Below are 25,000 nucleotides of genomic sequence, written 5' to 3' on the forward strand. Positions count from 1 at the left end.
ATTCTGCATAATGCAAAATGTGATATCAGGTTGCCAACCCTCCCCCCCCAACCAACCACACACACACACACACACACACACACACACACACACACACACACACACACACACACACACACACACACACACACACACACACACACACACACACACACACACACACACACACACACACACAATCCCAAGTCCTCAACCCATCTCCCAACTCTGTCCTCTCTCTCTGCCCCCCCCCGACCACCACACTCAAGCTCGATGCTGCCCTCCCCCTTTCTTCAAATTCTCAAACCCCTCCCAACTCAAAGTCCTTAACTCCACCACCCCCCCCCCAAGCTTCAAACCCCTCAATCCCAACTCTGTCCCCTCTCTGCCTCTGCTCCCCCAATCCAACTCTGTCATCCTCTCCCCTTTTCTTCTTCAAATCCTCAGCTGCCCCAACCCCATGTTCTTAACAATTTTATGCAAGGAACTTTGGTGCATGAAAAGACCATTTGGCCTATCACGCCTGTGTTGTTCCTGTCCCCGTTTGTTAAGAACAATGTTAAAATTAAATAAAGATGGAACGTTAAATTCACAAACACTTCCCCCTTTCTTAACTTATCCTCACTATAATTCATGGATCAGTGTTCGTGTGTTTGTTTATATGTTTGTCACACTACTCCTTCTCCAGTTGTGGGCCAATTGCATCCAGACAAGGATCAGAATGACCACAATTAGCATGTAGGGGTGTTTTTATCTTTGCCGGTGGTCTTGTGGCGGAGGGGAGGGGCGGATGCAAATTCTCTATGTAAATGTGCATCGTGTAGCACCGCTTACAGACGGAGGAGGGTATTACAAGTCTTCACCATTTAGGGTACAGTATTCCTGTCCCTACGTTTTCCAGTGCAGTCAGGTGTTTTGAATTATAAGTGGTAGGTAAGTTTTCACTTCATGCGCATAACTTCAAGGTGTTTCCTTTTTGCATATACACAGCTGTCAGTTGCCTTTAGGTCAGGTCAGGTCAGGTCAGGTATGGGAGCATGTGCCAGAACAGCGCGTCGCTGCATCCACTTTCCGCCGGTACTCCAGGGGCCTCTGTCTGGCCATCCCCCAGGCAGATGCCAGGCCCATCCCCATCTCCTTGAGATGATGGTCAACCTGCTGCAACCACGAGGTACGTGGTCGGCCCACTGGCCTCCTCCACTCATGAGACTCCCTCGCTGAGAGAATCTGGTGAGCAGGATCAGCGTCAGGAAAACGAGCCACATGTCCATACAGCCGCAACTGACGCTCACGGACTATGCAGGTAACAAATCTCATCCGAGTCTCTCTCAGCAACCGCTCGTTGGACACAAAATCCGACCAGCGATAGTCAAGGATTCTCCGAAGACACCCGGTACCAAAGGAATTAAGTCTCCGTCTCAGATCCTTGGTCAGAGTCCAAGTCTCGCATCCATAGAGCAAGACTGGAAGCACCAAGGACCTGAAGAATCGGACTTTCGTCCTCCCGCACAGGTACCGGCAGCGCCACACCCCATGATCCAGTGAATCCATGACTCAGCAGGCCCGAGCCAGTTGCTTATACACTGCCCAAATAAAGGTAAGCATAAGAAGAATATGTTGCATGTTTGGAACAACATCGCCCACAAGGCGGGTACTCAGCTCGTAATTTATAAATGCTTGAAAAACTGAAAAATTCCCATGAAAAGTTGAGGTTTTATTCTGGTATTAAGAAATTCTGGATCACTGATAATTCCAAACCTGTAATCGACAGTATCAACAGCAGCAATACCAAGGGTAAGGCTAAATGTCTATCAACTTATGATATTTCTACATTATATGCAAACATTCCACACATCAAGCTTGTAACCACATTGGACAGATCGGTACATAAAGCATTTGCAGGAGGTAATAGAGTACACATGAAAGTCGATCTAATATTCATGTAGTTATTAAAAAGATAACGTTAAAGAAAGAATTCGATTTCTCCGAATCAACAGTTTCCTGACATTTGGCAACAAGATACTCCAACAGACAGTACGGGTTCAGATCCAGCCCCTTTCTTTGCAAATTTATTCCTGCACATGTGCGAGTCTGATTGGGTCCAGAACATGTGCAGGAATGAACTAACAACTGCGTGAAGGTGTGGAACCATCTCTAGATTAATTGATGATTCACTAGCAATTAATGATGGGTTTGTAATTGATCAGCTTCATGATGATATACAGTATATCCAAAAGAACTCGAATTAAAAAAGGAAAAACAAACTCACACTTCACTTTCTTTTTTGGAATTACAAATCGATATCAATAATAATAAATTTCACACCAAATTATTTGATAAACGAGATGCTTTTCCATTTCACATTGTACAAATGCCTTTCTTAGTTAGACAGCAATATTCCTAAGAAGTTACTCCATGGTACAGTTACTTGTGAAACTAGAAGGGCAATTGGAAGAGTGCATAACTCTGCCATGTAATGTCCGATCCATGAGAACATATCACACCCAATACATTTTTGGAATATCATGCTAAATATCTTTATCGGCCCTATCTCTCAATAGTGAAGAATCACTTTTAAAATTCTATTAGTCGGATCCAGATCCGAATCTTAACCAAATCGAATCAGTTCGTCTCTGTCACACACCCAACCTGCCCACCAAATTTCATCTGGATTCGTCCACAACTTTTTGAGATATCTTGCACAAAGACAGACAAACAGACAAACAAAGAGGAAGAACATGTCGTGCAGAGCACGATACTTGCAAAATCCAGGAAACAAATTTGACCGCAAAATAATTGGAGGTTGAATTAAATGACCAAATATGCAACTCCTCTTTAAATTTAAAGTGGCTCAGATGAAAATTGACAATCTTAGAAATTCGACCGATGTGGACTTCCAAAATAATTCGCTAGTTGAATTCAATGACATGAAATATATATATATATATCCTCTTCAAATTCCAAGTCAATTGGATGAAAATTGAGGATTTTGGAAATACCACCTTCGTTGTTGACCTGAGGACTACGTTGATGTTTTGGCCTATGATGACCTCAAAAAGAATTTGCTGGTTGAATTAATTGACCTGAAATACAACTTCATTTTCAAATTTCAAGTCAATTGCATGAAAATTGATTATTTTATAAATACCACCTTAGTTGTTGACATTTGGCAGATGTTGACCCTTTGGTCTGTGTTGACCTTACAAATAATTGGCGAGTTGATGTCAAAGACCTGAAATATAAATCCTCTTCAAATTTCAAGTCAATTTGATGAAAATTGAGGAATTTAGAAATCTCACCAAAGTTGTTGACCTTTGGCCTATGTTGACCTTTTGAGCTTTTGACCTCAAAAACAATAGACTTCTTCCTTATGACAAACTCTACCATGTGGTGAAGCTTCGTGAAGATCAGTTTAAAATTGTGACCTGTAGGCAACAAACAGACAGACAAACAAAATTTACCAACTAATACACTTGAAAAATCTTCGATTTTGCAAGTAACAAGAAAAAGACGTCGTGCAGAGCAAGATACGTGCAAAATCCACCCCCTCTCCAAAGGTTGCCATGGATACATAAAATTGTCCATTTCATTAAGATTAAAATTGACAATCTTAATCAATGCTCAGGTCAAGCAGATGAAAATTGATGAATTTTCAGATTTAAATTTATTTTAGAAGTTTGACCTTGAGTTGACCTTTGACCATGTAATCTCAAAAATGGTCGGTTTCCAAATTCAGTGACGCAATATGCAAATCCTCTTCAAATTTCAAGTCATTCGGATGAAAAACGACGATTTTAGAAATTCGACCTCAAGATGACCTCAAAATCAAGAGGCTTCTCAATTGAAACTACCTGTACGACTTGGTGAAGTTTCGTGAAGATCGGTTTTAAATTGTGACCTGTTAGCGATTGACAGACAAACAGACAGAATAACAAAATCGACTGACCAATACTCTTGAAAAATCTTCGATTTTGCAAGTAACGAACAAACAGAGGGGGATGAAAACATAACCTCCTTCACCTTCGGTGGCGGAGGTAATAATTAGAACTGTGCAAGCAACCACACGCAGCACTGATATTGTCAATATATTGAAACAACTAGTCAGACATAAACTAACACAGGGGAGCTACAGTTATCAGATTCAAACAAGTTTTCATTAAAATCATAAAACGACACCAAATCGAGTTCGTGAAATACAATACGAATAGTGAAAATATTATTAACGAGATATTTATATAAATACTGTTGTGGTTTTGGAAAACCCAGAGAGTTACATCCAACATACGGATCATGTTACATCCAGAACTAGCTATTTCAGTAATATTTTGCTTAGATACTGTCGATTTCCTTTCCCCTTGTATCAGTGGACAAGGAAATGGATTGTGTTTGTATTGCAGGTTTGAATTCCCTTTGTAACTGTTTTCTAAATATCCCCTCTCTTATTATATCCGTTCTTATCCCTCTTAATCTCTTACCTTTTTACAGCGTATTCATAAATACAAACAACATGCTTTGCAAAAACAACATTACATGACAATCACATTTCATTACAAATCCAATAGCCATTGGAATTAATTGGTATGGACCAGGAGGTGTGAACCTCTTCAACAGGGGAGAAATTGTCTGAACAAAGCACCACATATGGGTGGGTCTGCCGTCGACTCGGACACGGAGCCGGGAGCACGGCCAACGGGAGCCACCTGGCAACATTGGCGTGTCAACCAGGAGGCTTCACAAGAGCTGCCCATCCCCCGACCTCGCCTCTGGCAAGAGCGAGAAGTCCGGGCGTTCCAGAACTTGCGGCTGTGTTATGTCCAGGGAATCTCAAGTGCCAGACAAGTCATTCAGAAATGAGCCAAACCCCTGTGCAGATCCCCTCTGTTGGATGCGAGTGTGACAAAGCCATGGAGGGTGCCCTAATAGGCTGTGGTGCTCTATTCCTGAGATGGACTGACTATTACACACTGATTTACACTATCTTTCTCTCGCTTTCCCTGTTCGTTCACTTGGAACACACAAAAGCCATCAACAATCTCCCCTCGACTCGTTCAGAACATGGATACCGATACGCATTCATGAATCCCTGCACTCATTACAAAGCATTCACCACATTTCTCCCCACATGGTGTATTACACAATCACCCTATCTTCCCACAACCCCCCCCCCCCCAACTCCTTTCCATTTTCACGTCGGGATCATGTAAGATGCAGGCTTGTGTAGAGCGAGTGAGGGGTCACCAACAAGCCCTGCCTTCTTTCTGACCATCACCCTTTTTTGTCTAACTTCCCAGAGCAAATGAGGCGCCTATGTTTGTAGTGTCCATGACAAGGTAATTGCCTAAGGGGCTGGCACATATAAGGGTACGAATTTCTTGCACGACACTGCATTGCTTGTAAATATTGTGCCTTTTGTTTAACAAGACCTTTCGTTTGCAACCTGCCTGAGTATCTCATTCTCAATTGGTTCGACACTTGTGTGTAAATCTTGGATGGGAATTTTGCCCCACTGATTTGTTATGGTCAGACTGGCCAACGTCTCACTTGTGATTCTGCTCAGCCATACTTGATGTAAATATGAGAGGAGCATCGAGAGCACGGTTCTCCATTATCTGGGGGATCAATTAGTCAAAATGGTGACATGGGAATTGGATGCGAGGAGCCTGCCTAAATTGATCATCTCAGATGGCGTCGGTGGTTGCTTCGCATCCCGTCATGACGCGGAGTTCTCTGCGGCTCGTCAGCTTCATGGTCAAATGTCTGGAAGTGGGTCCGAGAAGCCACTCGTGACCCGGCCAGCAAACCCGTAACAATACAGCATTTTCAGTGGTTGCTATGAGACAAATATTAAAACGGTTATTTATAACAGATTGTTACGGTTCTTGGAACCATTTGCATACAACATACAGTTGTCCTGAGTCAGTTATTCCAATAATATACGTGTAGATAGATCCCTACCTTTTGCCTAGCGGGACAGCAGGGAGTGCGTTGCGATGGGCTTTAGTTAAGTTATTAAATCTTTTTTCCCTTTTATTTTATTCCCTCCATTTCATTTCTGAGGCAAAAACCATGACAACCCATGGTACCCTCTGCCTGCTTGCCCTTCGTCTCGCTTGCCACAGCGTGACAACCCATGGTACCCTCCCCAACGATCACTTCTGAGGGAAAATCGCAACGTGCACCATGGAGTAGACGGGCGCTTTGAGTATTCCACCGTCTACTCCAAACCAGATGTGGGCGGTGAATCACGTTAGTTTTGCACCCAGTTGGGCGGGCCAAACTAGCGTCTGGCTGAAGCCCCGCCCAGAAAGGCGGACCACATGAAGGCCCGGTCCAATCGGAATGCTCGGATCGGACGATGACGTCGGTTTCACCATGGCTCCTCCCCGAGCTCCGTGATCTATAAAGTACGGAGCAATTCTCAGAGTTGTGTCGAGTTGGTTTTGCAGGTCGTTGGAGAGGTCGAGTTAGAATTGCGAGTTGTTTGGTCGTTGAAGAGAATTGCAAATTGGAGAAGTTGAAGAGAATTGTTGTGAAAGTGTTCCCGCTGCCTGGCTTTGCCTACGTCTCGCCACGACGGCCCACCTACTCGCCACGACGGTCCTCGTCCACACGACCTCGGCCAAACCTCTTGTCTAGTCCTGCTACTGCTCAACTCTCACCATCTTGGACTCCGCTCTCCTCCATTCAAGATCCTGCTGCAGACACGATTACCACACGTGCGGCTGTGGACCGAACTGCACAGCTTTTGTGCAGTCCATACCGCACACCGAACTGCACACCACAGAGCATCCCTTCCCCCAAAACGCTCAGTTACCAAACACTGTGACCTCAACTCCCTCCCTCCCTGGCTGCAAAAGTCCTTTGCCTTCCATTGGGTTTGTTTTGTCCGAGTGTGTGTCTGAGTGTGTTGGCGCCTGCCCGTTAAGTAAGCCTGTATAAGATCTTCATTGTTGTGATTGTTATTGCTTTTATTAATGTCGCGTCAAGTCTGCACTGTGTGTGCTTTTGTAAGTTGCTTGTATAATGTCGCACCCCACACCTCTCCAATCTTTCCCTGCATTACATCACCAATAAACCTTTGTTGTGCCACATGCTTTTCCCCGCTTATTGTAAATAAATAATAATTGTAGAAATGTTCCCAGCTCGCCTTTGTCTTTTCCTCCAATGGTCCAGCATGGTTCGGATCTAAGTTTAGCCGGGTCTTTATTCCCAACAATCCATTCCTTCGAGCCGGTACGTCCTTGGCAGTGCTGCTCGACTGCATCCGATCTGGAAAGGTAGTCGGTAGTTCATAGTTGGTAGAGTGATCCGGTTCAGACAAGGAGTACCGAGGGCGTGGTTCCCCAGTGGTTAAATCGTGTGGTTAATTAGGTAAGCTGATTCGAGACAGGAGGACCCTAGGTCACGCGGTTGAGTTATTGGCATCCACGGTCGGTTAAGCGACCCACCGCCTCACGGAATTATCCGTGAGTGACAGCCTACAATTCCGGGGAGTCTGGTGGGAATCGACGTAGCTTTCCCCCACCTCGTGGTCTTCTCACCCAACCCCGCCGGCCCGCAACAATATTTTTAAGATGTTGCACTAACAGTTTGATTCAGTGGTAAGTGGGGTGGTGGGCAAGTTATATTGAAGTTAAGGTGTGCATTATTTAATGCATCATCATATCAGAATTTGTGATGAGAGAGAGTTATGGAATGTGTGAGAAAGCATCGAATCTTCTAGCAAGAAAGGTTTGAATAGCGATGCTGCATTGATGGGTTAACTGACTGCCTCGATGCAACTGAGGTTGTGGATATATTGATGTAGATAATGTATTGATGTAGGTAGGTCTGGGATCCAGGTTGTGGCTCTGCAATTTAGAGAGGATCTGGGCTGAAAGGATCGAAACCTCAAGGAAGAAAGGTGCCCAGCTGATGATCTGGACAATCGGGAAATTGGTCAATTGCTTACAGGTTAAGATTCCTATTTAGGTAAGAGAACTATATTTTGAGGTTTACAACTTAAAATAAAGTTGAATATCAGATGTTGTGAAATTATTAATTACAGCAATCCTTTAAATTATGTTATATTTTCGGAATAGCCGATACTTTACAATTAATAAATAGAATTGTAGAATTGTCAGAAAAGAAAAAATACAGTTTATAGAAATATAAATATCAAATGCATAATCTACATGATCTTAAAAAGATGCGTGTTCAGTCGACTCTTAAATCTGTCCAGTGATGATGTGACCCTAATTAGTCTCTGAGAGTGAGCTCCACAATCTTGGTGTCCCATGTGAAAATCATCGTCCTCCGTGTGATTTTCTTCTGGCAGAAGAAGTCTGAAGAAGCCATCGGGATGGCGATCAGAGGTTTGCTGTAATGTATAAAAGAATTAGATCAGTTTGCTGGGATGGTGCCATTTCGTTTAGGGACGAATTGAGGATGAGAATTGAGGATGAGAACCGGCATGTGAGGATGAGAATTTTAAAATTAACGCTTTGTCATATTGGGAGCCACTGGAGAGATTTTATCACGGGAGTAACATAGGTGCTCTCATATATATATATATATATATATATATATATATATATATATATATATATATATATATATATATATATATATATATATTTTAGAGAGAAATAAGATGAGCTGCAGCATTCTGAATTTGGGGTGAAATTGCCTTACATCTTTATCTGGGAATCCAGAAACAATGTTATTGCAATTACCAAGAAGTGGAGAAACAGAGGCTTGTACAGGTGTTTTTGTTGTGCGCTCGTCAAGTTATTTACGTGTCTGTCCATTTCTGTGTCGTGCAAGCAAAGCATGAATGCAGCTAATGCTTACGTGTTGTCGCATTGTAAGATCAGTGTGAAAAATTACTCCAAGATCATAAGCAGCTCCAGTCGACTTCACTTGGAAAGCACCAGCAAAAATGCGTGAAATTCTCCGAGCTGCTCAAGTTTGTGAGGCAGAATGTACAACTTTTAATTTGCTGTCATTCAAAGTGTCGTTAGTATTAATCATCCAGTTCTTAACATCCCGAAGGCAAAGTTCGAGTTCATCAGTTGCTTGGTCACTCTCGGCAGGTGTTGTCGTGATGCAGAGCCATCTATCATCAGCATCTATCTATACGATAGTCCATGTGCCTTTATGATGTCCCCGATGGGGGTGGTGTAGCATACAAATAACACGCAACATAGAACAGACCCCTGAGCAATCCCCACTCGAGCGGTGCAGGGTCACATCTTTCTTCTCCACAGCCAGCATTTGCTTTCTTTCCTGAAGGTATGGGATAAACCAATTATTTAAAGCCATACAAGTGACTCCAAATCTTTCCTTCAAGCAAGTAAGTCGTAGTGCACGATCAATCGTGTCAAAAGGAGATGTAAGATCAAGAAGTACATGGATTACCTGTACTTTGACTACACAGTGTTTTCAGTTGATCATGTACACAGATCAAAGCAGTTTCCATCCTGCGATGTTGTTTGGATGCTGACTGCGTTCCCACAAAGAGAGAGTTTTCCTTCAGGTGGAAAGAAGTTGTCGCACAATGACACGCTCAATCACTCTCCTCAAGAAGGTTGGAGATGCACCGATGGTTTCTCACAACTTCTGGGTCTAAGGTCGAATTCTTCAAGACAGGTGCAAAAAGGGTAGATTTCAATGGTGAGGGGAACACACCTGTTCCACATGAGTAGTGTATAATGTTAGTTATGGCTGGCACAAGAAAATCAAGACATTGACAAGTCAACAGTGTAGGCAAAGGATTAAGCGAACATGTCTTGATTTTGGAGTGCTTGATGATCTTCGGTACTTATGATGGCGAGACTGGCTGAAACTCTGCCAGCTAGCAATTTAACTCAGACGTCTGATTTGTCATCCTTGGGAGAGTGGACAAATATAATTCTAGTCGAAGGTTGCAAATCTTCAGACGAGGACCCATTTAAATAAGTTCAAATGAATTAAAGGTAATTAGCATGAAAGTTATGAAAGGGAGGTCATGTTTAACACATTTATTGGAGTTCTATGAAGTAGTTTCTGATTGGGGGATGAGAGAGTGTCGTCGATGTTGTATATCTCCACTTTCAGAAGGCATTTGATAAGGTACCACAAATAAGGTTATTAAAGCCAAGGTAAAGACTTGCAGAGTGGCTGGTGGGATAACTAACTGGTTTCGGAACTGGATCGGTGGTAAGAAACAAAAAGTGCCTGCGAATTGGAGGATGTCTGGCTGGGAGGTTGTCAGTCGTGGGATACCTCAGGGATCAGTACTGGGACTATTATTATTATTATTCATAATTTACATCAACGATTTGGATAGTGGACAGTGGGTTGAAGAATCTGCTTTCTAAATTTGCAGACAACACAAAGCTTTGGGGTAAGCTTAATAGCAGAGAGGGAGGGGTGGGGGTGGAGGAGGTGATCAGATTCAGGAAAGTCTCCATCCCTTCATATATTGGACAAAATATTGGCAGATTCAATTTAACCTGACCAAATGTAAGGTGTTGGGGATTGGTAAGAATAGTGAAAATAGAGATTACATGATGCAAGGGGAAATCTTAGAGTATGTCACACTGGAGAAGGATCTGGAGGTGGTAATAGATATGGAGGGTAAGCAGATAGCACAGTGTTCGGCAGCGATAGATAAAAAAGAGGGTTTTAGGTTTCATTTGTGGGGGATCAATTATCTACCCTACTATACATCGATGAGGTGTGTGTGTGTGTGTGTGTGTGTGTGTGTGTGTGTGTGTGTGTGTGTGTGTGTGTGTGTGTGTGTGTGTGTGTGTGTGTGTGTGTGTGTGTGTGTGTGTGTGTGTCATGTTTTTTGTGGAGTTCTACTGGAGTTTTGATGTGGAGTGTGATACACCAAAATGATCGCCATGACCTCCTGAGTTGATTAGGCTAATTAACTATAAAAAAAAAAATCCGGAAGAATTCCATGTTTTAAACACACGCCATATTAAGGTGTACAGAGCAGCTTATTAGGTGCTTCCGAGGCATGGCATTCCATTTGCAAAATAAATATAATGATAACATTGTAAAAAACCATATATTAATAAATAATAATATCAACAATAATAATAGTAGTATCATTTGGCAAAAATAATGAACGTATAATGCCTGCCCTGGCCCAAGCATATCTGGGCTTGGTGAAAGGCAAGTTAATGCTCAAGCAGTACAGCAGACAGGTATGAAGACCAATGAGAATTTGGTCCAGTGGACCAACGGTCACATGAGTCAATCAAAAGAGGTAGTTTTAACAATGTATGGTAATTTAGGGAGGTGTCATTTCGAATATTGTGTTGAGCTTTGGTCAACATATGTGAGGAAGGACATGGCTGGCCAGAGAGAGGGTTCAGCATCAGACTACTATAACTCGACTCAGCTATGAGAAGTGGCTGAATGAGACAGGAGGGTATACATTAGAAAGGAAGCGGTTATGAGGGGATTTGATTGAGATGTTTAAAATAATAAATGGGAAGAGATAATGTGCAGAGGATTTTGTTTTTTTCAACAGAATACACAGTGATAGGACCAGGGGTCATACCCTGAGAGTAAAAAAGAAGATAATTAAGTTCAGTAATAAATATGGCAAGGGGCATTTCAGTTAGAGAACATAGTTAATGCATGGAATGGTCTTCGAAAAGGTGGTCTGTGTCTTCTACCACCTCCTTTCTGGTCTTGCACCCTTTGCACTTTCTACGCTTTGTCCTCCCACCCTCCTCCACCCTCCTTCCTTCCCTACGCTCCAACCCTGACCCTCCCACCACCCCTCCACCCCCTTCCTTCCCTACGCTCCAACCCCGACCCTCCCACCACCCCTCCACCCCACCACCCCTCCACCCCACCACCCCACCCAGCTTGCTGCACGGCACATGGAGTCCACCATCAACCCTCTTCTGGGTAAAACTCCTCCACTCATTGGACACCACTCCTTCCCAATGCCATATCTTGGTAATGTATGACATCATCGCGGGGCACCAAAGGAGGAAGTACTCAGTTTTCACTCCGTATGTTTTCTTGTTTGTTTGTCTGGGCGACATCTCAGCCATCCTTCGAGTTAGGAAGCTGAAATTTGGGGACAAAAGTGAAAATGTTCTTTAGCAAAAAGGTTACTTTTTATTTTTTGCTGAATCAATTAATCCATTAATTATTTACTTTTTTATTTTATTTCTCATCTCGGAAATATCTCAGGCACCTTTTGAGTTCGGAAGCTAATATTTGAACATGACAGTGACCAAGTGATTTGGCTAAAAGTGTATTTTTGGTTTATTGATTAATCAATTATTTTCTTTCTTGTCTGGGTGATATCTCAGCCATCCTTTGAGCGAGGATGCTGAAATTTGGCAACAAAAGTGAAGATGTGCTTTGGAGAAAAAAGGATATTTTTAATTTTTTGATTCAGCAATTAATTGATTAATTACTTCATTATTATAGACTTATTAATTAATTATTTTATTTCTCATCTGGGCAATATCTCAGGCATCTTTTGAGCTCGGAAGCTGATATTTGAACATGACAGTGACCAAGTGATTTAGCTATGAGGGTATTTTTGCTTCATTGATTAATCAATTAATTATTTTCTTTCATGCTTGTCTGGGCAATATATCAGCCATCCTTTAAGCTGGGAAGCTGAAATTTGGGGGCAAAAGTGAAGATTACGACGTTTCATGCGCCGTATTACGACGTTTCGGTCAATGACGGACCGCATATACGACGGTGGTCCCATAAGTTTATAATGGAGCTGAAAAATTCCTATCGCCTGGTGATGTCATAGCCGTCGTAGCGCTGCCAGTTGTATAAAAGTACAGCAGAGGACATACAATTATGTACAGTACATAATACTTGATAATGATAACAAACAACTATGTTACTGGTTTATGTATTTACTATACTGTACTTTTTATCGTTATTTTAGAGTGTACTCTTTCTACTTATAAAAAAAAAGTTCACTCTAAAACAGTATGCCGTGTTACGCAGCAGCCTCATACATCTTGTGTTTACCACGTCTCTTGATGGCATCATTTTTCTGTGTACTTGATTTAATCTCGTGTTGTTTTGTTCATCATGGCTCATAAGCGTTCATCAAAAAGTTAAAAAAAAAAGTTTATGAAGTAAAAAAAGGTACAGTAAGCTTAGGTTAATTTATTATTGAAGAAAGAAAAATATATTTGTTATATATTTAGTGAAGCCTAAATGTTCAGTGTTTATAAAATCTAGAGTAGTGTACATTAATGTCCTCGGTCTTCACATTCACTCACTGACTCACCCAGAGCAACTTACAGTCCTGCAAGCTCCATTCATGGAAAGTACCCGAGACAGGTGTACTACTTTTTATCTTTTATACCATATTTTTACTGTACCTTTTCTATGTTTAGATAAGCAAATACTTACCATTGTGTTACAATTGCCGACAGTATTCAGTACAGTAACATGCTCGGAGCAATAGGCTACACCACATAGCCTAGGTGTGTAGTAGGCTATACCATCTCGGCTTGTGTAAGTACACTATATGATGTTCGCACAATGACAAAATTGCTTAATGATGCATTTCTCAGAACATATCCCCATCGTTAAGCGGCGCATGACTGTACTTAATTTTTTTTAAGTTGCAGATTCGGAAGTTTTCAAAAAGTTTGGACACAACTGTGAAACGGTATTGGTTCAGGAATGCGATTCGGCATTTGATTGAAAAACTAATTATTTTGTGATTATTATTTACCTATTTTAATTATGCAATTAATCAATTAATCAATGCCAGCTTGGTGTTGGCTCAGTGGTTAGGGTGGTAGCTTGGGATCCTCGGGTCCTGAGTTCAAGCCCCATCGGCCGCTGAATTAATACACCAAGGGGTTGACTCAGCCTGTTATCCTTCCGAGGTCGGCAAAATGAGTACCAGTTCCAGAGTGTGTACTGGTAAAGGGGCACTGCATCAGCGACACATTCGCGCTTCAAGAAATGATAGCTACCCCAGCAGCTAGCTGCCATACGACCACCACCACCACCAATTAATCAATAAATGATTGTACGCCGCTCCTTCCCAATTCTGACTCCATGTGCTGTAAGGCGGCATCGCCAGGTGCCGGAGGGACTCTGGCGAGGTCGCGCGCTGGAGGATGTTATTTATTTATTTGGCATGGGGCCGGTATACTTTGAATGTACAGCTACTTTTTCCTTATTTATTGTATTTCTCATCTGGGCAATAACTCAGGCATCTTTTGAGCAAGGAAGCTGATGTTTGGATACGACTGTGAACAAGTGATTTGGCTCTAAAGCGTATTTTTGATTTGATTAATCAATTCATCGATTAATTATTAATTTTTTGATTAATTACTTAATTTTCAAAAAATTACAGATTCGGATGAAACAGTGGTGGTTTTGATATGGTATTATTCAATTATTTAAGAAATTAACTGTTTTACGATTATCATTTAATTATTTTAATTTCACAATTTATCAATCAATTATTTTCTTTCATATTCGTTTTCTTGTTTGGCTGATATCTCAACCACCCTTTGAGGTAGGAAGCTGAAATTTGGGGACAAAAGTGAAGATGTGCTTTGGCAAAATGTTATTTTTTGATCAATCAATTAATTGATTGATTTCTTCATTGTTCGCGATATATTATTTGCTTTTATATTTTATTTCTCATCCTGGCAATATCTCAGGCATACTTCGAGCGAGGAAGCTAATATTTGAACCTGACAGTGACCAAGTGATTTGGCTCCAAAAGGTATTTTTGATTTATTGATTAATCAATTCATCGATTAATTATTCATTTTTCAATTAAGTACTTTACGATTATTTTGCAAAAAAAAGAAGTACTTAATTTGCAAAAAGTTGCAGATTCGGATGAAGCATTGGTGGTTTAGATATACAATTCAGCAAATGATTGAGAAATTAATCATCTTATGATTATTATTTACTTATTTTAATAATGCAATTAATCAACAAATTAATGTACACCGCTTCTTCACAATTCCGACTCCATGTGCTGCTCCATGTTTATTGTTTGTCTGTGCGATATCTCAGCCCTACTTTGAGGACAAAAGTGAAGATGTGCTTTCGCAAAAACGGTCTTTATTTTCAATTAATTGATTGATCGATTAATAGATTAATTACTCAATTATTATCAATTTATTAATTACTTATTTATTTTCTTTCTTATGTGGGCAATATTTTAGATTAAACCCTAATCTCTTGATACTCTTGTTTGATACGATATTATTCGTGGGTTGTACATTGATACACTGCTACCTTCCAATTCAGTCTCAATGTTCTGCACAGTGTCATCGCCAGATGCTGGAGGGACCGCAGCTCTGCCACGTGCTGGAGAGTATGTTATTTATTTATTTAGCATGGGGCGGTGTACTTTGAATGTATCTGTACTTGTTTGTTCCTCTTTTTTCCTTTCCTGTGGAACCAACTTCCACATTCTCTTCAATATCATCCTTCCCTCCACATCTTCAAGATACCTGTTCACCACCATCTCTGATAATCCCCTATGCAAAACCATCATCTTTTCTACCCTCATTACATTCACCCCAATCCCTCCTCTTTCCAAATATCCAGTTTTCCCACGTGAGAGTTTCCTTCTGTGTCCATTTTGTCCACCCCATGCATCGTCCCCTACCCTCATTCCTCCCCACACCCATTAGCTCCCATTGGATTTAGTCCGAAACGGGACTTATGGATTTGGTCTCGATTTTCGTGTCCGTGTGTGTGTGTGCGTGCATCTGCAAACATGTCTCGGAAATGTATGGACCAGATTTATTTGTACTTGGCACAAAGACAACACATGATGGTATACATATGCATGTCATGTTTTTTTCGACATAAGATCCAAGATGGCCGACTGGCAGCCATTTTAGTTGTAAAAAAAGAAAACCCTGTGTCGAACAAGTCCTCAACAATTTCTCGGACATGCATTTACCGACATTGTTCAAACTTGGAACACACATAACGAACGATGGTTTACATAAACACTTTTTTTTGAGAAAAGATCCAAGATGGCTGACTGGCATCCATTTTAGTTCGAAAAAACTCCAATGTTGAACATGTCAACTATTTCTTAGACATGCCTTGACCGATGTTGTTCAAACTTGGCACACATACAAGGAATGAAGGTTTACTTATGCAAGTAATTTTCTTTCGATATCAGATCCAATATAGCTGACTGGCAGCCATTTAAGTTGTAAAAACAACCCAATGTTCAACATGTGCTCATCTATTTCTCAGACATGCATTTACCAATATTGTTTCAACTTGGCGTGTAGATAAATGATGGCTTACATATGTACATCATTGTTTTTTTTCAAGATCAGATCCAAGATGGCCGACTGGTGACCATTTTAGTTGTAAAAAATCCAATGTTGAACACATCCTCAACCATTTCTCAGACATACATTTTTTCCAACTTGATGACAGATAAAGAATGATGGCTTACATATGCACGTCATTTTGTTTTTGAGAGCAGATCCAAGATGGCCGACTGTTGGCCATTTTGTTAATGTAATGTGTCCCCAACCATTTCTCAGACATGCATGGTATGATTTTGTTCAAACTTGGCACAAGCACAGTGCATGATAGCATTCACGTGCCCCTCACTTTATTTTGCTGTCTGATCAAAGATATCCAAACTGGTAGACTTGCAGCCATTTTAGTGGTACATAAATATGGGCTAATCCTTTAACTCCATACAGCAAAATTATGAAAGAAAATGGGGGGCTATGCCATTTTATGTCTTTTTTACTTTTTGTCCAAGTCCCCCTCCAGTTTGTCCTTCAACCCTGCTGTTGGGCTTTGCTCCCCCCCACCCCCCCCAATCTCTCTGCTGTTGCTTTTGTTTTGTTGCATCATGAGCCTCAACCTTGTAGACAAAAAAAAACATAGGGCAATACCCCTGGGCACTCACCTGGTCAGGGCAAGATAAGCTAACCAGGATGGCACCACTGGTAGGCATGGATGACCCACAAAATATGTAATGGAGAAGAAGGTAAATACCTATGGATTGTTTTTTCATGCCATGAACAAACTTTGGTACATCACGGGTGATAAAGGTTGTCATGTTTCATTGTAATTGTGTGTGTAGTTTCTGCGAAGAAAGGAAATTCCTCTTTTGGGAGGCACCTTCCCGTAGACATCCTGAGACTGCGATTTTTTTTTATGGTGTGAACAATCTTTGGTACATCACGGGTGATGAAGGTTGTGTGGAAGTTTTATCAAAATAGTGTGTGTAGCTTCGGAGAAGAAAACATATATATATATATACATATATATATATATATATATATATATATATATATATATATATATATATATATATATATATGGGGGCCACCCCCATTACACCTCCTTAGACTTCGATTTTTTTAATGGCATGAGCAAACTTTGGTACATCACGAGTGTTAAAGGTTGTGGTCAAATTCATCAGAATCGCATGTGTAGTTTCTGAGAAGAAAGCAAATATATATATTTTGGGGGACATCCCCGTAGAACCCCATCGAGCCTGATATTTGTTTTTATGCCATGAACGAACCTTGGTGCATACATGGCGATGAACGTTGTGGTGAAGTTTCATCAAATCGTATGTGTAGTTTCAGAGAAGAAGTTGAAAGTATTTGTTGACAGACGGACGGACGACATGCCATCCAATAAGCTTCCGAGAACTACGTTCCTGGTGAGCTAAAAATAATATAATTCTCGTATTTAGATCCATATTCCAATATTCAGCAAAACTGAACCAATTATTCCTTGTCATACACCCAACCTTTCCACCAAATCTTTGCGGAATCCATCCATAACCTTTTCAGATGTTGTGCTATATATCATTTTTGGCCTCATCTCTCAATGGTGATGAATGACTTGAAGAATTCTCAAATCTGGTTCAACAAAATCGAATCAATTAGTCCTTGTCACACACCCAACATGCCCACCAGGTTTCATCCGAATCAAATCCGTCCACAACTTTTTGAGATATCATGCAATATCTTTTTTTAGCCCCATCTCACAATGGTGAAGAATTAGTTTAAAATATTCTCAGATCTGGATCCAGATTCGGATCTTCATCAAAGTTAAGCATTTCTCTCCTTGGCTGGTCACCTACATACGCAATAATTAAAAATAAAAAATTCAGAACGATTGCTTGAAAACTGTGGCCAAAAATAGTGCGAAAGACAGACAAAAAGACGCTACAGAATAACGTAATTGGCAAAAAAAAATTTTCGCCAAGTAACACGAAAGACATCTTGCAGAGCGCGATACTTGTGACATCCTTAAAACAAATTTGACCTTAAAAATAATTGGTGGTTTAAGTCAGTGACAAAATATGAAAATTTTCTTCAAATTTCAAGTCAATCAGATGAAAATTGAGGATTTTAGAAAAAGACCCAAATTGTTGACCTTTGGCCGATGTTGACCTTTGGACCTCAAAAATCAATAAGCTTCTTGCTTATGACCAACTCTACCATTTAGTGATGTTTCGTGAAGATCGGTTTAAAAATGTGACCTGTAGGCGATTGACATGTAGACAAAAACATAAACAAAGACAGAATCAAAGACAAAACCAACCAATATCCTTGCGAATCTTCCATTTCGCAAGTAACAAACAGACAGACAAACAGGGGTGAAAACATAACCTCAGTCCACCTTCCATGGCAGAGATAATTTGAAACGCAATGACTGGGGTGATAAAAGGAAGTCTTCAGTGCCTGTCTATGCACTTCTCAAGCAATGTTAATAAAGTTCCAATTGCTTTGCGCACCTTTGTGAGTTTAAAGAACTGATCCCCGTGCCAGCGTGGCTGCCCTTGGAACAACTGCATGCTGCTTTGAGATCGATTAACGGGGCACTGGCCAAGTGAACGCTCCATTTCCCCAACCACAGTCCTCTCATAGTTCGTAGATATTTATCGTCACATTAATTCTTGCTTTGGCTTGTGTTTCTGGCTTCAGGGCTGCTGTGCTGCATTCGGCCTGCTGCACTAGTGTGCATCTATATGATAGTTACAATGGCTAGACTGTTATCAGATAGTCCCCGATTTAAACCTCGACGCCATCATGTCTGATAGTTCCACGGAGTGTCTAAGATTTCTCCAGCCTCATCTTTCAAGGATGTGCATGCAACGACAAAAGGTCATATTTTCTTTATTATAATCACATATAGTTACAGCATTATAATTATCCTCAACAATACAAACTATGCAGAAAAATATTTAGAACAGGATGAGATTTTTTCATCGGATTGATCTACCTGAGTCAATATCAATAGCAAGTAAGTTTCAGGTTCTTATGGTGGTGAACGTCATAGCGTAGTAATAACAGACATGAATTTAGCTACTGTCATTGTGCCATGGAACTGTCCCAAAAGCAGGATGTTTACAGCAATATTTGAATACATACGACAACCTCAAAATCCATGGTTAGTGTAGAACTGATTAAAAAAAAAATCAATTCAAATCTACACCAATAAATTCCAGTGTGTGTGCCACTGTGTGTGTGAGTGCGTGTGTGTGTGTGTGTGTGTGTGTCCGTCCTCCATAACTCCAAAACCATGGAACCTAGCAGCCTGAAACTTTGCATGCATACTCAGGGATCTCCAAAGAGGAGCATGAGTGAAAATTCAGTGTTTGGGTTAATTAAAACAACCCTTTTTAAGATAATTAACGGACTAATTTAACGATATCCTTCATCAGGTGCATACTCAACCACCTCACTCTCTGGGGTCTTAAGGCATATCCTGGGTTACCTCGCTGGGGTCTGAAGCCACCATGATTTTTGGCCTGGCAAGCATGCCTTGACTTGGAACAGACCACAACGATTTCTTCATGATAAAGATTTTTTTCACTTTCCTCACTCATATTAATGAATGCTTGTTCATCAAAGCTACAAATCACTGGGTACATTGTCGTGCATATAAACGCCGGGAGACACCAACATTCGTGGCTTTATTTCATTTCCGCAGATGAATAACCTCGAGAATCTTTTAAGCGAAGCCGAATTATAAATTTTAAGCTCCAGATTTGATCTGATCCGCATTTCCAACTGTTTAAAAAAAAGGTGTTCATTTGTCTGAGTCTGATATAGTATGGTCATACGAACCTCGCTATCTCATGTCAATCATTTCATTTGAGTGCTTGCTTGAGTGCTTAAGCCACTTTCCGAGCACCCAACAGCGGATGGCAGTACAGTTCCATTCCTGATCGGGATGTGTAGTTGGTAGTTGCCACAAGGTGGAGAGAGTTCTGAACGCATTTTCGCGACAGCGCAGATTTAATTCAACAACAAAACAACCGTGCTAGCCATCCCGAACAAGTCGTCCATCCTCTGCCGTCGTCCCGAGTGAGTCGTCCGTCGTCCCGAGCGAGTCGTCCGTCGTCCCGAGCGAGTCATCCCGAGCGAGTCGTCCGTCGTCCCGAGCGAGTCGTCCCGAGCGAGTCGTCCGTCGTCCCGAGCGAGTCGTCCGTCGTCCCGGGCGGGTCGTCCGTCCTCCGCCGTCGTCCCGGGCGGGTCGTCCGTCCTCCGCCGTCGACCCGGGCGGGTCGTCCGTCCTCCGCCGTCGACCCGGGCGGGTCGTCCGTCCTCCGCCGTCGACCCGGGCGGGTCGTCCGTCCTCCGCCGTCGACCCGGGCGGGTCGTCCGTCCTCCGCCGTCGACCCGGGCGGGTCGTCCGTCCTCCGCCGTCGACCCGGGCGGGTCGTCCGTCCTCCGCCGTCGACCCGGGCGGGTCGTCCGTCCTCCGCCGTCGACCCGGGCGGGTCGTCCGTCCTCCGCCGTCGCCAACGGGTCGTCCGTCCTCCGCCGTCGCCAACGGGTCGTCCGTCCTCCGCCGTCGCCAACGGGTCGTCCGTCCTCCGCCGTCGCCAACGGGTCGTCCGTCCTCCGCCGTCGCCAACGGGTCGTCCGTCCTCCGCCGTCGCCAACGGGTCGTCCGTCCTCCGCCCTCGCCAACGGGTCGTCCGTCCTCCGCCGTCGCCAACGGGTCGTCCGTCCTCCGCCGTCGCCAACGGGTCGTCCGTCCTCCGCCGTCGCCAACGGGTCGTCCGTCCTCCGCCGTCGCCAACGGGTCGTCCGTCCTCCGCCGTCGCCAACGGGTCGTCCGTCCTCCGCCGTCGCCAACGGGTCGTCCGTCCTCCGCCGTCGCCAACGGGTCGTCCGTCCTCCGCCGTCGCCAACGGGTCGTCCGTCCTCCGCCGTCACGAACGGGTCGTCCGTCCTCCGCCGTCACGAACGGGTCGTCCGTCCTCCGCCGTCACGAACGGGTCGTCCGTCCTCCGCCGTCACGAACGGGTCGTCCGTCCTCCGCCGTCACGAACGGGTCGTCCGTCCTCCGCCGTCACGAACGGGTCGTCCGTCCTCCGCCGTCACGAACGGGTCGTCCGTCCTCCGCCGTCACGAACGGGTCGTCCGTCCTCCGCCGTCACGAACGGGTCGTCCGTCCTCCGCCGTCACGAACGGGTCGTCCGTCCTCCGCCGTCACGAACGGGTCGTCCGTCCTCCGCCGTCACGAACGGGTCGTCCGTCCTCCGCCGTCACGAACGGGTCGTCCGTCCTCCGCCGTCACGAACGGGTCGTCCGTCCTCCGCCGTCACGAACGGGTCGTCCGTCCTCCGCCGTCACGAACGGGTCGTCCGTCCTCCGCCGTCACGAACGGGTCGTCCGTCCTCCGCCGTCCCGCGCGACTTGTCCGTCCTCCGCCGTCCCAAGCGAATCATTCATGATGAGCATGATCCCGACTGCATGAGAATTTCCAAGATGCATAGGGAGATGGAGAAGGAGAATGTCCTGAATTGTTACGAGGAGGTGTACGAACAGAAAATGAAGGCAGCCACTCAAGTCTCAATTTTGCAGTTCTTCAAAAAAAAAAATCCCAAGCGAATCAGCCTCTATTTCATCTTCTGAGCCTTCAGCCTCAACTAGACAACCTGTCACACCTGAATAAGACTGCCACAAGCAATATGTATTGTGTCCAAACCCAATCGTGAAAACAGTTATTAAATTGTAATTCATTTTCTGTTATTAATTTTTGTTATACGTTAAGTTAATGCATTGTTGACTGCTTTTTTGCCCTTCCTCACTCTCCCACCCCTCCTCGCTCCCCCTACTTACTCATTCTCCAACCCATCTCTCTCAGATCAGGTCAGGTATGCGCCGAAGTAGCACATCACTGTGTCCACTTTCCACCGGTACTCCAGCGGTCTCCGTCAGGCCATCCCCCAGGCAGATGTCTGGCCAATCCCCATCTCTTTGAGATTCCGATCAACATGCTGCAACCACGAGGCACGTGGTCAGCCCATTGGCCTCCGTCACTCACATGGTGCCCTCGCTGAGAGAATCTGGTGAGCAGGATCAGCATCAGGAAAACGAGCCACATGTCCATGCAGCTGCAGATGATGCTCACGGACTATGCAGCTAACAAATCTCATACGAGTCTCTCTCAGCAACCGCTCGTTGGACATAAAGTCTGACTCGCAATTGCCAAGGATTTTCCGAACAGAATCCGAAGGGAAGCAAAGGACCTCTTATCACAGCCAGCAAGGACATGAATATCCCTGCCAAGGTAAGCGAATGTCTCCGTGACCTCAGCATCCTCACCACAAACAGGCACAGACAGGAAAGCAGCATCCAAGATGTCAATAAAAATCTGGATCTTAGTTTTGACCCAGGAAACCCGTAACTCCAGTGGTTCCAACTCCTCATTCAGCACGTTGAGGGCCCCTAAAGGGATATCCAAAGTCTCTGCAAAGATGACTGCATCATCTACGAAATCAAGGTCAGAGATCTCGACATTCTCAAACGATGCACCGCAACTTCATATCTCATTCTAGAATCCAGTCCAGCCAAGTGTTGAAAAGTGTGGGGGCCAGTACACACCCCTGATGAACTCCAGTAACAACTGGAAATAAGTCAGAGATGGTATCACCACATCTCACAGCACTCTCAGTACCAGAGTGTCATTCAGACATCAGATTGATCAGTATTGGTGGCACCCCAAGAAGATCAAGAATCCTCCAGAGGGCATTATGATTCACTGAATCAAACACTTTGCAGAGATCAACATAGGCTGCAAGCAGTCCCTGCCAAAGCTCTTGTCTGTATTAGGTGAGGACCCATAGAGCAAGGAGACGGTCAATCATTGACCACTTTGGTGTAACGTCTGACTGCTCTGGCCACTGGTGCTTCAGCAAATGGTGGTGAACCCATCTCTCCCCCATCTTTTAATTCCCCCCCCACCCCTTAGTATACCCACGATGGATACTCCCCACGGACTTCATTATAACTATAATGCAGAATCAACTATAATGCAGAATAATCAATTATAATTAACGCTCCACCACACGTCTGCCTTCACTTCCTCTCACCTCACACTGCTCCCCCCCCCCCCACTTGCGAGTAACATAATAAAGCAAATGGTTTTTATCAGGACAGGTAAAAATTACTTCAATAAACATCAAATATTTACTTCAAAATGTTGTTTTGTTGGTTTGAATATTAACTTACAAGATGTAGTTTACAAGCACTTACACAGCATGTTTTTGTTTCAACAATGGCACAATCACACAAACAATGCTATCTTCATTTTATCGTCACTTGGTACCACATTTGTTAATGTTAAAGGAGAAAAATAAATACAAAAACATTTCTTCACTCAAGACAATGCCAGCAGACATGATTTGAGCAAAAATCAATGTCAAAATGACAATAAATAATACAACACAGAAGGAGGTCCATAAAAGCCTGCACTATATTTGCCAACCGATCATTTGTCTGTGCTCGATCCTTTTGAAATACTGAGCATCAAGCACGGAAGCAGCAGACTCAGAGTGAAAGCTCTAACCATTATGCCACCGACTCTGGTCAATGTCATTGTTGAAATTATCCTGGCCATGTTTCAGGCTCTGCCCCGGAGCACGGGTTCATGGGTCATGACGGGCTGCCATAGTCACAACTCTGGGGTCGAATTTTGTTGGATCAGTCAGTGCAGGAACTTTTTTCGGTCTGCCGGAGACAATTGCATCCCGTTTGAAAAAAAAGACACCATACATGCACCAACTCATCCTATGAGACGAGATACTTGGCTTAACTTAACTGGATGAAATAACAAAAACATTTATACTGTCCAAATGTTATCATTTTGTACTGTACTTTAAAATTGTGACACCCAAAAATCATGCACCTTTCAAACATGAAGCTAGAAATGGAATTTTAGAAACATTAAACTTAACTTGATTACATTTGCCTCAAAGAGAAATCCTGTCCAAATCAGAGTTTAGATAGGTATTCATAACAAAAACTCTCAAGTTATTTTTCCTCATCTTGACTTCTCCATTTCTTCAGTTTTTTTTTTTTTTTTGTTTATTTAAGGCCTGGACTCGATGAGGATGATATAATCCATGACTGGAACCTTTAATGTGAAAAAAAACAACAGATGGCGTCATCTCTGTTTAGAGTACGGCACAACACAGACAAACAAGATGTGGGAGCGGAGGGGTCATCACAGCCGAGGGCACTCCAGGAGGTTGGCAGGTGTAAGATCAGTACAAGAGCAGTGAGAAATTGAGTTATTGATGCAAAGTGCAACTTCGCCGCCAAAGCGGGATTCAGACCTATCACATCTGAGGAGACAATAGCCAAAGAGAGACAGTAAGGAGTCAGTGATGTCCTATGGGAGGAAGTTTTCTGTTAAATGACAGAGCTGATGATAAACCAGACATCATTTATTTATCAGCCTGGTGTTGGCTTAATGGTTAAGGTGGCTGTCTTAAGATCTTAAGGTCCTGAGTTTGAGCAACTGCCATGACGATGAAATAACACGAGGTGGGTTGACTCAGCCCATTATCTTTCCGAGGTCAGCAAAATGAGTACCAGCTTATTGGGATAATAAGCAATTTGAGTATCCTGCGTCAGAGTGGTGACTCATCAAGGACTGTACTCCTTACCAAAATGAAACTGCCTTGGCAGCCTGATGTGCCTCACAGTGTGATAGGAATGGTTATTTATCATTATTATTAAATTTATCAGGATTGAGAGATATA

General features: G+C 43.1%; 1 protein-coding gene across 5 annotated transcripts in view; it reads right to left on the reverse strand.

The window, feature by feature from the left end:
• LOC147026907 (glypican-6-like) overlaps nt 1–25,000 on the reverse strand; it is a 475,934-nt gene that overhangs the window by 369,619 nt on the left and 81,315 nt on the right. For 4 of the 5 annotated variants that reach the window (XM_085882807.1, XM_085882805.1, XM_085882804.1 and 1 more), the window contains exon 2: nt 3,279–3,404. The exons of the other annotated variant lie outside the window; for it this stretch is intronic. In XM_085882807.1, coding sequence (XP_085738933.1) covers nt 3,279–3,404 — 126 coding nt within the window. The remainder of the gene's footprint in view (nt 1–3,278; nt 3,405–25,000) is intronic. 5 annotated transcript variants of the gene reach the window in all.

The sequence above is a fragment of the Eptatretus burgeri genome, chromosome 5, assembly GCF_056783735.1.
Source record: "Eptatretus burgeri isolate ZD-2024b chromosome 5, Ebu_testis_v1, whole genome shotgun sequence".
Taxonomy (NCBI): domain Eukaryota; kingdom Metazoa; phylum Chordata; class Myxini; order Myxiniformes; family Myxinidae; genus Eptatretus; species Eptatretus burgeri.